The 12,896-nt window shown below is 53.6% G+C and overlaps 1 protein-coding gene across 5 annotated transcripts; it reads right to left on the reverse strand.

Annotated features, from left to right (window-relative positions):
• Positions 1-8,021: 8,021 nt before the first annotated feature.
• TUBB4A (tubulin beta 4A class IVa) lies at positions 8,022-12,294 on the reverse strand (the record flags this gene model as incomplete). 5 transcript variants are annotated; one of them, XM_079702765.1, is made up of 4 exons in its annotated part: positions 8,022-9,079; positions 11,361-11,471; positions 11,580-11,688; positions 12,223-12,294. In XM_079702765.1, the coding sequence occupies 4 exons, from the start codon at positions 12,277-12,279 to the stop codon at positions 8,022-8,024; spliced, it is 1,335 nt and encodes a 444-aa protein (XP_079558891.1). The 5 variants fall into 5 exon arrangements, with proteins under 5 accessions (XP_079558891.1, XP_079558888.1, XP_079558890.1 ...); XM_079702762.1 differs by having other exon boundaries at positions 11,361-11,468; positions 11,628-11,688; positions 12,223-12,279; XM_079702764.1 differs by lacking the exon at positions 11,580-11,688 and having other exon boundaries at positions 11,361-11,468; positions 12,243-12,279.
• Between the last annotated feature and the right edge of the window lie 602 nt (positions 12,295-12,896).

A 12,896-nucleotide genomic window follows, 5' to 3' on the forward strand; every position in this document is an offset into this window, starting at 1 on the left:
ACAGCAGACAGACACGGAGAGATACCAAGTTATACAGGCAGCACAAAGTCACAGACACAAACCAACAAGTACAGCGGAACAGCACACACATAAAGAAGTCCTTGTCCATACAGATGATAGGTGCAGGGAGATAACACACAGACACAGCCAGCAAACAGTTCCAGACAGAGACAGCAGATACACTTGCAGGGACCACAGCTGTCAATGCAAACGGAATAACAGAGAAGCAGACCCAGACAACAGACAGAAACGCATAGAGCACAGACGTAGAGCAGCAACAAAGGGACAGACGCAGTCAGGGCCCAGCCACAAGTCAGATTCATAGCCAGACATAGTCACAACACAGAGAGAGATACAGCCAGACAAACCCAAGCAATGTTGCAGGCCTAGAAACAGACAGACACCCAGGCAGACTGATGTCATGTTGAAAAACAAAGATATATAGACACACAGGCACAAAGGCAGGACACAACACAGGTACTCATGGTCATGTACATACACGTAAAATCCCACAGACAGACTCAGAGAGTCAAAATGCAGAGGAGTCTGCAAGACTCCTCGGTCTCCTGCAAGATACTGAGAATATCTCTGTGGATATAGGCATGCATCTGCATGAGTCCACATGTGGCCTGCCATGTCCTGGGGTATCTGGGGGTGAATGCCGTGTCTGTGTGCCTAGGAATTTGTGTCTAGTCCATCAGGCTGAGTGAGGATGTGGATGACTGGGGATTCTCATTCTGTGCATGTCCACATGACTGTGGGTGCAAGGGTATTTTCATTCTGAGGAGGAGGAGGTGAGCAGATGCACCAGCATGTGAACACACACACACACACACACACACACACACCTCCAAACCCTCCAGCCAAGACATAGGTGGATGAGGCTGAACACAGCTCAGTGCCACCTTTCTCTCCAAGGGGAGCTGGATCTCAGCCAGGGCTGGGGATCATGGGTGCAAAGTACCCAGGGCATCCTTCTCCCTTTCTCATACTCTCAGGCCTTGCTATAGATGAATGTTTGTGTTCCTTCCCTGCCCCCAAATTTACATGCTAAGTCTTTTTAAAAATTTTTTTTATTTTGGGGGCTGCACTGAGGAGCTTGCAGGATCTTAGTTCCCCAACCAATGATTGAACCCGGGACTATGGCAGTGAAAGTGCAGAGTCCTAACCACTGGACCACCAGGGAACTCCTGGTGCTAAATCTTAACCCCCAAGGTCATGGTATTAGGAGGTGGGGGTCTTTGGAACATGATTACATCATGAGGGTGAAGGCCATGAATGGGATTAGTGTCCTCATAAAGGAGACGTCAGAGAGATTCCCTCATCTTTCCACCATGTGAGGACACAGCAAGAAGACAGCCATCTATGAACCAGGAGGCAGGCTCTCACCAGGTACCAAATCTTCTGGTGCCTTGATCTTGAAATTCCAGCTTCCAGAACTGTGAGAAATAAATGTCTGGTTTTTTTTTGTTTTTTTGGGTTTTTTTTTTTGCGGTACGCGGGCCTCTCACGGTTGTGGCCTCTCCCGTTGCGGAGCACAGGCTCCGGATGCGCAGGCTCAGCGGCCATGGCTCACGGGCCCAGCCGCTCTGCGGCATGTGGGACGAACCTGCGTCCCCTGCATCGGCAGGCGGACTCTCAACCACTGCGCCACCAGGGAAGCCCCAAACGTCTGTTGTTTATAAGCCACCCAGTCTATGGTATTCTGTTAGCAGCCTGAATGGACTAAGACAGGTATAGCATTTGCGGAGATATCCCTAATCCTTCTTCATTTTTTTTTTTTTTTTTTTTTTTTGCGGTACGCGGGCCTCTCACTGTTGTGGCCTCTCCCATTGCGGCGCATAGGCTCCGGACGCGCAGGCTCAGCGGCCATGACTCACGGGCCTAGCCGCTCCGCGTCATGTGGGATCTTCCCAGACCGGGGCACAAACCCGTGTCCCCTGCATCGGCAGGCGGACTCTCAACCACTGCGCCACCAGGGAAGCCCCCTTCTTCATTTCTGAAATTTACTCCAATTCAATCCGATGGCAAACCCATGGGATGATGATAAAGGAAGAGTTCACATCCCTAAGTGAAAGTGGGACCCTCTCTGTCCCTGTTTCTGCATCTTTTTTTTTCTTTTTGGCTGTGCTGTGCAGCATGCGGGATCTTAGTTCCCCAACCAGGGATTGAACCTGAGCCCCCTGCCGTGGAAGAGTGGAGTCTTGACCACTGGACCACCAGGGAAGTCCCCCTGTTTCTGCATCTGTAACAAGTAAGTATGTTGCCTGCCTCAGAGATCCTGTGAAGGTTCAATGAGAGAATTCACATGAAATATTTAGTATGTGGTCAAGCCTGAACCGAGCTTTTGATATGTTCTTTCTATGATTATGGGAGATGGGTCAGTGAAGTGGTTAGAGAATGATTTTGGAGTCAGAGAGACTTGGGTTCAAGACCTGACTTAGTTCTTTAATGTCTGTGTGACCTTAGGCAAGTCATTTGACCTCTCTGTATTAGTTATCTATTGCTGTGTGACCTATCACCCTAAAGTTAGTGGCTTAAAAGAACACACATTTATTATCTGACAGTTTCTCTGGGGGCTGGGATTCTGGACACAGCTTATTTGAGTCCTGTGCTGCACGGTCTCTCAGCTGTAATAAGGTGTCCATTGGGCTGTGGTCTCATCTGATGGCTCAACTGAAAAAGGATTTACTTCCAAGCTCACGATGTGGCCGTTGGCAGGATTCATTTTATTGTGGACAGAGGACCTCAGCTCCTTGCTGGCTGTTGGTCAGAGGCTACCCTCAGTTTTTGCCACGTGGACCTTACCAACCTGCTTCTTGCCTCCCCCTAGCAAGCAAGCTGAGAAGTCAATAGAGAGCTCACCAAGACAGAAGTCACAGGTTTTTGTAACACAGGCTTGGAAGTAGCATCCCATCGCCTTTGCCATATTGGTGCCATATTACATCTGTTGGTCAGAAGCAATCTTCAGGTCCAGCCCATGTTCAAGGGGAGGGAATCACACAATCACATGAATGGGGAAGACGGGCATCACTGAGGGCCGTCTTAGAAACCACCTTCCACCTCACTGTGTCTTTGTTTTCTTGCTTTAGATTAAAAAATTTTTTTTTTTAAATTTTTTGACCACACCGTGTGGCTTGTGGGATCTTAGTTCCCCAACCAAGGATCGAACCCGGGCCCTCAGCAGTGAAAACTAGGAGTCCTAATCACTGGACCGCCAGGGAATTCCCATGTTTTCTCACTTTAAGAGGGAAAACAGGGACTTCCCTGGCGGTCCAGTGGTTGGGACTCCACACTTTCACTGCCAAGGGCCTGGGTTCGATCCCTGGTCAGGGAGCTAAGATCCCACAAGCTTCGCCACACAGACGATAAACAAACAAACAAACAAACAAACAAACAAACAAATAAACTTCATACATCTTTATTTTAAAAAAAGGGGGAAAACAATACACCTCACAACATGTGGATTCACTAGCTCATTCATTCAGCAAAGAATTACTGAGTATCTGTGTGGTATAAACTGTTCTACACACGTGGTGAGCAAGGTAGTTAAGTTTCCTTGAAGCTTACATTCCGGTGGGTAGGGCAGGGGACAGATAAAAGAAATAAGTCTACAAATAGACAAGATAATTTGAGTTACTGGTAGGTGCTCTCAGGGAAACGGAACAAGATAAAAGAGGCAGAGTGACCGGATACAATTTAGAGTTGCCAGGGAAGGCTGCTCTGAGGCGGTGTCCTTTGAACTGAAACCTGTGGATGAGAAGGGGCCGGTCATGTGCACCTCGGGGGAAAGAAGGAGCAGGAACGGCATGTGCAAAGGCCCTCAGGTTGGATTGAACTTGGTATGGTCAAGCGCATAAAGGCCACTGTAGTTTCAGCTTAGGGAGGGAGGGGGAGGGGGATGAGGTTGTCATCATCAGTCATCAGCGAGTGGAGAACAAGGTGAGAAGTTTAGGTTTCAGTCTGAGCAGCATGGGAGCTGCGGGAGGGAGGGTTGTGATTTACATATAAAGGTTCCTCTCTGGCTGCTGTAGAAGGAGGAGGCTGCACACTGCAGAGGGCAGGGGTTGCAGCAGGGAGCCCAGGGAAGTGATGAGGGGGAATTCCCTGGGTGAACAACAATGGTGGCTTAGACCAGAATATAGATGGCTGGAGAGGAGGGGGTCAAATTCAGGATAGATTTTTTTTTAAAGATTTATTTTATTATTTATTTATTTATTTAATTTATTTTTGGCTGCATAGGGTCTTAGTTGCGGGCACGTGGGATCTTTCGTTGCGGTGCGCAGGCTCTTCCTTGTGGCACACGAGCTTCTCTCTAGTTGTGGCACACAGGCTCCAGGGCACGTGGGCTCTGCAGTTTGCGGCACGCAGGGTCTCTAGTTGAGGCGCGTGAGCTCAATTGTTGTGGCATGAGGGCTTAGCTGCCCTGTGGTATGTGGGATCTTAGTTCCCTAACGAGGGATTGATCCCGCGTCCCCTGCATTGGAAAGCGGATTCTTTACCACTGGACCACCAGGGAAGTCCCCAGGATACATTTTGGAGACAGAGACAACTCAACTTGAGACAGGCTGGGACCTGGGACCCTTTGCTGCAATGCTTGCCCCTGGATACACCTCTCTTTGAGCAACAAAATACAAGGAAACTATATGGGACTAAAAATAACTGAGTGCATGTGCAGTTGGGGCAAATTCTGGACCCAAAATATGCAAAGGGACCAAGAAAACCCAACTGCCACTTTTGAAAAGCCTGGAGCAAAAACAGGGTGTTGGGAGCAAAAGCAGGGTACTGGGCATGCCCCCTGCACTCAACACCACCAGAGGAGTGGGCAAGCCACCTAAGCCATCCCTCCGGCCCGACCCCCTGGACACACCCTGCTACCCTCACCCTATATAGAGAACCAGCTTGCCCCCCCACCCCCGCACCCCTGCTCAGCAAGTGAGCAAGCAAAGGAAACTGATGTTTGTTCTCGCTCCCTCCTGCTGCTGCAGGTGTCCCAATAAAGCCTTGCCTGAATTTCTTGTCTGGGCTCTAGTCAGTTTCTATTGATTGGGGAAGGCCAAGAACCCTGGTCGGTATGATTCAGCAAAAGATAAGAAGAATGTGTTGGGTCTAGAAAACAATGAGTCAAGGCTGACTTCCAGACGCAGGATTTGAGCACACAGGTGGTGCCATTTCTTGGCGAAGGGGATTTAGTTGGGCAGAATAGGGAGTTCTTCTGGGGCCACATTAGGTTTGGGATAATAAAGACAGCCAAGCTCACTGCCTAGTTCGTCATCTTTCTGCCCCAACGCCCAGTGCTGGGCTGGGCCTGCTGAGATGAAGGTGGCTGCAGGCTGGATTTCGCAGGTTGCCTTCCCCATGTTTCTCCTTCCTCCTGGCTGAAGTGGGACCCAGGGAGGGGGCTGGTGGTCCAGCAAAGAGCCTGGTGGAAAAAGTTAATTGGCTCTCAGCATCCCTCCTTCCCTCTCGGTCTCGCTCCTTGTTGGCCTTTCTCTGTACCAGAAACTGGGGGAGGGGAGAACTACATTTCCCAGACTTCTTTGCAGCTCTGGTTCTGGATACAGATTAGGTTCTACCAATGAGAAACGCTCATGAGAGATTTGGAAGGTAGAAGTGAGGCAGAACTCTGTGTGTGTGTTTAATTATTTAAAATTATTTAAAATTCATTTTAATTACTTTTTGTTCAGCACTCTAGCTGACCTATCTCTGTAGCTTTGTGGGTGTTGGGCAGTGTTTCCGAGCTCAACAGTTCTGGTGGCAGCCTCCTGATTCTCCACTGTGGAGAGAAGCAGCTCCCAGGGTGGTGTTCCGACTTATTCCAGGGCTACTCAAAAGGTGGTCCCATAGGCAGCATTATCAGCCTCACCTGGGAGCTTGTTAAAAATGCTAAGTCTCCCCCCCTCCCCCCCACCATTGAATCAGAAACTGTACGGTGGAACTCAGGAAGCTGTGTTCTTGCAAAGCTGCCCTGGTGACTCTTTTGCATACTAAAGTTTAAGCACTGACCTATAGCCCCCTCTCTCAGCCCCTCCAACGATGTTGTAAGCTCCTAAATCCTTGTATCCAATCCCTTTCTGCTTGATATGTCTAGAATGGTCCCTGCACTGAACCCTGGCTGATAAAATGCAATCAGAGTTCTAGACTTAAACTGTCAGCATTTGAATACCAGGTCACCACTTCATAGCCATGGGACCATGGACAAGATACTTTGTGGGGCAAATTTTAATTTCCGTAGCTGGCCATAGCTGTATCTTCCATCCCACATGCTCTTCTAGAATCTTGCCACTCTACCCTCAAGAGGTGCAGTCTGTAGTCCTTCCCCTTGAACCTAAACAGGGCTTTGTGAACACCTCAATTAGGAGTCCTCAGGACACCAAGCAACTTCTAAAGTTAAGTCAGAAAAATGCAATGAATTCTGCCTTGCTCTCTTAGGATGTTTGCTCCTGGAGAACCCAGCCACCATGCTGTGAGGAAGCCCAAGCAGACTATGGAGAGGTACTGACACCCTCCTTCTACCTGCCCCTGCTGAGCCCAGAGGCATCAACTTGGCAGTCATGTGAGTGAGCCACCTTGAAAGGAGATCCCTCAGCCTCCAGCAGGATTCTCTAGCTGATGCCACAGGGAGCACCGATGAGCTGCCTCGCCAAGCCCTGCCCAAATTGCAGAGTTGGGAGCAAAAATAAATAACTGCTGTTGTTTTAAGCCCCTACATTGTTTGGGGGGTGACTAATTTGTTACTCAGCAAGAGCTAACTTATATACTTTGTCTCTCTAAAAGCTCAGATCTTTGTTTTTTGGTTGTGCTGTGCAGATTGTGGGACCTTAGCTCCCCAACAGGGGATCGAACCTGCGCCCTCTGCAGTGAAAGCGAGGAGTCCTAACCACTGGATCGCCAGGGAATTCCCTAAAAGTTCAGATCTTACAGGGTTGGTGTGAGGTTTATGAGATAAGGGATGAGCCAGGCCATCAAAGTGCTCCACACGTCAGTGACTCTGGCAGGACTGCCCCTCGGGCACTACCCCTGGCTGCCATCTCCCCAGCTTCCTTCCCTAGAGACTCCCCGCTCCAGCTTTCCATTCTCGCAAGATGCCCCACAGAGAGTGGCAGCATCTCCATCACTAAGAACCCACCCAGTGCCAGGTACTGTGCCCTTGAGTCCTTACAAACATCCCTGAGGTGGAGCATGGGGGGAAAACATGTAAGCCCATTTTACAGGTGAGCCAATCGAGGCTCAGAGTGGGCCAGCATCTTGCTCAACACCAGAGGGTGAGTTAGTGGCGTAGCCTGGTCTGTCTGACTCTGAAATCTCTGCCCTCTCCCCACCCCCAGACTAGAAATTCCTTCAGCACCCACCTCCATCCCATAGGGAGGAGCCCTCACGTGACCTTCCCACAGGATGATGAAAAGTACACACGGCAGAAACACGGCAGGGCAACAATTAATTTATTGAGGGTGAGGCGGGGGGAGGGTCGGGGAGCAGCCTCTCTTGCCCACATGCTCCAGGGCTTCTTTCTCCCCCAGCAGCACCCCTGGAAAACCAAGGTCGGCGGGAGCTGACCGGAGTGAATTCAGGAAGGAAATAGGGGGTCACGGAAGCCAGAAAGGTGGTCAGTTCAGAGGGCGGGTGGGACTTGTGGGGTCAAAGGTGAGGCAAGTTCAGAGATGAAGGGAGAGACTCAGAAGGAGGGGTTGAAGTAAACCAGGGCTTCTAGGTCTGAGGGGTGCAATGGGGCTCGTGGGGAGGTCAAGGGTGGAGAGGTCAGGGGTGAAGGAGGGATCATGGAGTTAAAGATGGGGCTTGTAGGGTCAGAAGTGAAGCAGGGCTCATGGGGGTGTCCAAGGTGGGAGAGTTCAAGGGGGGTCAGAGATAAAGTGGGGCTCAGGGGTCAAAGTTTGGCCGGGGAAGAGGTGCAAGGTTGTAGGGTCAGAGGGGAGTCAGGCTGGGAGGTGAAGCACGGGGTTCTTGGGGGGTCAAAGGTCAGCCTCCTAGCAGGGCGCTGATGTGAAGTGATGGAGGCGGCCCTAGGCCACCTCCTCCTCGGCCTCCTCCTCAAACTCCCCCTCCTCGGCCGTGGCGTCCTGGTACTGCTGGTACTCGGACACCAGGTCGTTCATGTTGCTCTCGGCCTCGGTGAACTCCATCTCGTCCATGCCCTCGCCCGTGTACCAGTGCAGGAAGGCCTTGCGCCGGAACATGGCCGTGAACTGCTCCGAGATGCGCTTGAACAGCTCCTGGATGGCCGTGCTGTTGCCGATGAAGGTGGCGGCCATCTTCAGGCCGCGGGGTGGGATGTCGCACACGGCCGTCTTCACGTTGTTGGGGATCCACTCCACGAAGTAGCTGCTGTTTTTGCTCTGCACGCTGAGCATCTGCTCATCCACCTCCTTCATGGACATGCGGCCCCGGAACACAGCGGCCACGGTCAAGTAGCGGCCGTGGCGGGGGTCACAGGCTGCCATCATGTTCTTGGCGTCGAACATCTGCTGGGTGAGCTCGGGCACCGTCAGCGCACGGTACTGCTGGCTGCCCCGGCTGGTCAGCGGCGCGAAGCCGGGCATGAAGAAGTGCAGGCGCGGGAAGGGCACCATGTTCACGGCCAGCTTGCGCAGGTCGGCGTTGAGCTGGCCCGGGAAGCGCAGGCACGTGGTGACCCCGCTCATGGTGGCCGACACCAGGTGGTTGAGGTCCCCGTAGGTGGGCGTGGTCAGCTTCAGGGTGCGGAAGCAGATGTCATACAGCGCCTCGTTGTCGATGCAGTAGGTTTCGTCCGTGTTCTCCACCAGCTGGTGCACGGACAGGGTGGCGTTGTAGGGCTCCACCACCGTGTCCGACACCTTGGGTGACGGCACCACGCTGAAGGTGTTCATGATACGGTCTGGGAACTCCTCGCGGATCTTGCTGATGAGGAGGGTGCCCATCCCAGACCCCGTGCCCCCGCCCAGCGAGTGGGTCAGCTGGAAGCCCTGTAGGCAGTCACAGCTCTCGGCTTCCTTCCGGACCACGTCCAGGACCGCGTCCACCAGCTCGGCACCCTCTGTGTAGTGGCCCTTGGCCCAGTTGTTGCCGGCTCCAGACTGGCCTGAAGAGGGAAGGGGAGGGGACACCCAGGCTGATATGGGGAAAGCCCACCCTCCACCCCACTCCCAGCCATCCTATAGTTGAATAATAATAACAAAATCATTATTATTATTGTTATTATTATTATTATGAATTGTTCTCTCGGGTTCCATCCTTGCTTCCCTTCACCCAGCAGCCAGAAGGATTCTGATAAAACCTAAATCATGTTCTGCCTTAGCTCAAAATCACCCCAGTTCTTTCATCTTTCAGTAAAACCCTAAGTCCTCCCTTCGGCCCACAAGGCCCTGAATGACCTGCCCTGTGCCCTCCCTGCCCTCCCCTCCTCCCTCTCTCCCCCTCGTTCACTCTGCCCCAAGCACACAGGCCTCCTTCCTGTCCCTGCCACACACCGGCGCACAGTCCTGCCTCAGGGCCTTTGCATATGCTGTTCCCTCTGCCTGGAATGCTGTTCCTTCAGATACCTACATGGTTGCCTCTTTCCCCTTCCTTAGGACTTTGTTACCCTCTGCAGAAGTGATAAACCTGTTTTTTTAAAATTAATCATGTTTATTGTCTGTAATTTCACTGGGGAATGCAAACTCGAGAGGACAAGGATTAGGATTAGAATATTGGCTGGTATTTTTGTGAGCAGGTAACATTTCTTCTTACCCCCTCCTCTGCTTCCATCCTGGTCTGGCCCCCTCATTGCCCATCTGGATCAGTACAGTCGCTTCTGCCTTGGTCCTCCCACAGCCTCCCCCTAGTCTGTTCTCCTTGCAGCAGCCAGAGGGCACCAGTGAGCACCTGAGTCAGGCCCCGCCCCTCCTCTGCCCACAGCCCTCCAGGGCTCCCACCTCCCTCCCAGTAAAGATCCAAGTCCTCCTGGGACACACAAGGCCCTGCACGACCTGCCCCGTCCCCTCCCTGCCCTCCCCTCCTCCCTCTCTCCCCCTCGCTCACTCTGCTCCAGCCACATGGGCCTCCTCACTGTTCCTCCAACACACCAGGCCTGGTCCTGCCCCAGGGCCTTTGCCTGTGCTGTGCCCTCTGCCTGGAATGCTCTACCCCCAGGTACTCCCCTGACTGACTCTTCAGGTCTCTGTTCAATGTCACCTCCTCTGAGAGAATAGGATTTGAACTGGGTGGTCTGGCTCCTGAGTCCACACTTTTCTACCACTCCCCTGCCTCACCTACCAGAGGCCACAGAATCTTTTGGCCCGACTGGAGCCACCCATAATCATCCTAGAATCCCTCACATCTTTTGAATCTTTGCACAGACCAGAGAGGGGAAGTCACTCCTCCAAGGTCACATAGCTTGTCCCGTCAATCCCTAAACTCCAGACTAAACTACTGTGTACTAGGAGGAGAGGCGCTCGGGGAGGGGGAGGCTGGGGCCTGAGGTCAGGTGGGGATGTGCACTTAGCTTGACCTAGATGTACCAGGAAATGTTTCCTACACAGTTGTTCAGAGTGTGCAGGCCCCTTCAATCTGAGGACTGCAAATGTGCCCACTGTCTTCACATATGCTGATCCCTGTCTTACACAGCTTTCCTCCCTTCATTGCCCTTTGGTCAGCCCTAATCCTATTCACATTTCAGGCTGCAGACATTAATAGTGATAAAGATAATAAAAATGACAACAAAACATCAAATGCTTAGTTATCTTTTCCTCTGTGCTAGGCATTGTTCTAAGTTCTTTATATGTGTTAGTGGCTTTAAGTCTCACAGTCCTGAAAAGTAAGTTTTTGTATAATCCCTGTTTTAAAGATGAGGAGACAGGCACAGAGAGACTGAAGGGCCTGTCCAAAATCACCAAGATGACTCAATCAGTGGCTGAGTTTGATTTATTTCTCTTCTCTTCCCATTTATTTATCTTCCCAGCTCCCTCCACCAGGATGTCAGCTTGGGGGTGGGGGCAGAGAGCTTTATCTGTTTTATTCTTGGCTATATTCCCAGGGGGTACAGTAGGGCCTGGTATGCAGTAGGTTCTAATAAGTATTTGTCGACTGCATGAAGTGGGAGAACAGGGATTTGAACACCGCAGTCTGGCTCAGGTTCATACTGTTAAATTAAAATGCTACTTTCTCCGGGAAGCCTTCCCTACCCTGCACCTCCCCTGGTTGTATCAGATGCCTCCCCTGGATTCCCACAGTGGCCTGTGTATCCTCTTTCCCCGCTGGCCTCTGGGTTCCTGAGTTTAGATGCTAGGTGAAGAATTTTAAAAAGAATTTTCACCAAGCATGTGGAAGTGAAAGAATCTGGGGAGTGGGGGCTTCCCTGCCTGTGTCTCATGATGGTGACTCACCAAACACAAAGTTGTCAGGACGAAAGATCTGGCCGAAGGGACCTGAGCGGACAGAGTCCATGGTGCCCGGCTCGAGGTCCACCAGCACAGCTCTGGGGACGTAATTTCCTCCTGCAGAGAAGCAGATGGAGAGCAGCTTGGTCAGCCCCAGGAACCAGTATCCTGTCCCCTCCCAGGCCCTCCCCACCCCCACTCTGGCAGGTGCCCCCTGCCCCTTACCTGTGGCCTCATTGTAGTACACGTTGATTCTCTCCAGCTGCAGGTCACTATCCCCATGGTATGTGCCAGTGGGATCGATGCCATGCTCATCACTGATCACCTCCCAAAACTGGGGGGGGGGGGGCGGTAGTAAGGACCAAGAAGGTGGAGCCGGTGGCCAGGTCTGCCCCACCTCCATCTTCTGGGCTCAGGACCCCCACTCACCTCCCTAGCTGCCACCTGTCCCCCAGGCAAGGTGAGTGTGGAACCTAGAGGCAGAGTGGGCGGACGAGGATGAGGCAGCAAGAAGGGAGCGGTGGGGGCGGGGTGGAGCCGACTCACCACCGCAGCCCAGCGGGCTGGGGTCAGCGCTCCCTGGCTGCTGCCGTGGGGAGGGGCGGGTCTCTTTGTGCGTGTGGAGGGCACAGTGGGCCAGCTGTGAGGCCAGCTGTGGCAAGCGGACAGAAGCCTGGGCCCCACCCCCATGGGCCTCTTTGTTCCCAGCTTGGCCCTGCCCCCCGCGCCCTCCCCCACCGTCCCTGGGGTGCTGGCCTCCTGGGGGGGCCCGTCCCCCAAAAGGCCCATGGTGGAGGAGCTCTGCGGAGCTCGGTGGACCGCGCTCCGCATCTCTCGACCGCCTCCCCAGGGCCGGTCCCTCGCGTACCTTGGCTCCGATCTGGTTGCCGCACTGGCCGGCCTGCAGGTGCACGATCTCCCGCATGGCGGCGGCGCTGATGGTGGACGCGGCGGCGCTGGTGCTGATGCTGGGAACTGCGGCAGCGGGTCGGGTGGTGGACGCGGCGGCGGCGGCGAAGCACGGTCCCTGCGCTCCCGGGGCGCCTCTATATGAGCGGGCGGGGCTCGCGTCACTGCAGGTCACCGGCCCGCTCCGCCCCCCGGTCCCGCCCCAGGACGGAGGGTGCGGGGATGGACGGATACCCCTCCCCTGCCGCCTGGAGACCTCTGGGGGCAGGAGCTGGGGCGAGCCGGGCTCCGTGCGCCCCCCACCCCGGGCCGTGGGTGGGTGGGGGGTGAGGCCTCTCAGGCACCAACAGTACCATCTTCCTCCATCCCAACCCTCCCGCCCCCAGCCAGGCCTGGCGACCCGGGTTTTGCAGGGATTGGGCGGGGGGAGGGAGAGCGCCCAGTAAACAAGCAGCCGGGAGATTCTGCCTCTCCCCGCTCTCACCCCGAACGACCCTGCCTCAGTTTCTCCGTCCCAAGCCTCCCTCCCCGTTCCGTTTAGTTCTCGTTCGCCAGAACCCTCGCATTAACCGGGAGGGCACCTAGTGGGGCCGAGCTGGCCGCTCCGAGGTAGCCGACAGTTTTGGGAGGAGG

Source organism: Hyperoodon ampullatus, assembly GCF_949752795.1.
Source record: "Hyperoodon ampullatus genome assembly, chromosome: 4".
NCBI classification, from domain to species: Eukaryota; Metazoa; Chordata; class Mammalia; order Artiodactyla; family Ziphiidae; genus Hyperoodon; species Hyperoodon ampullatus.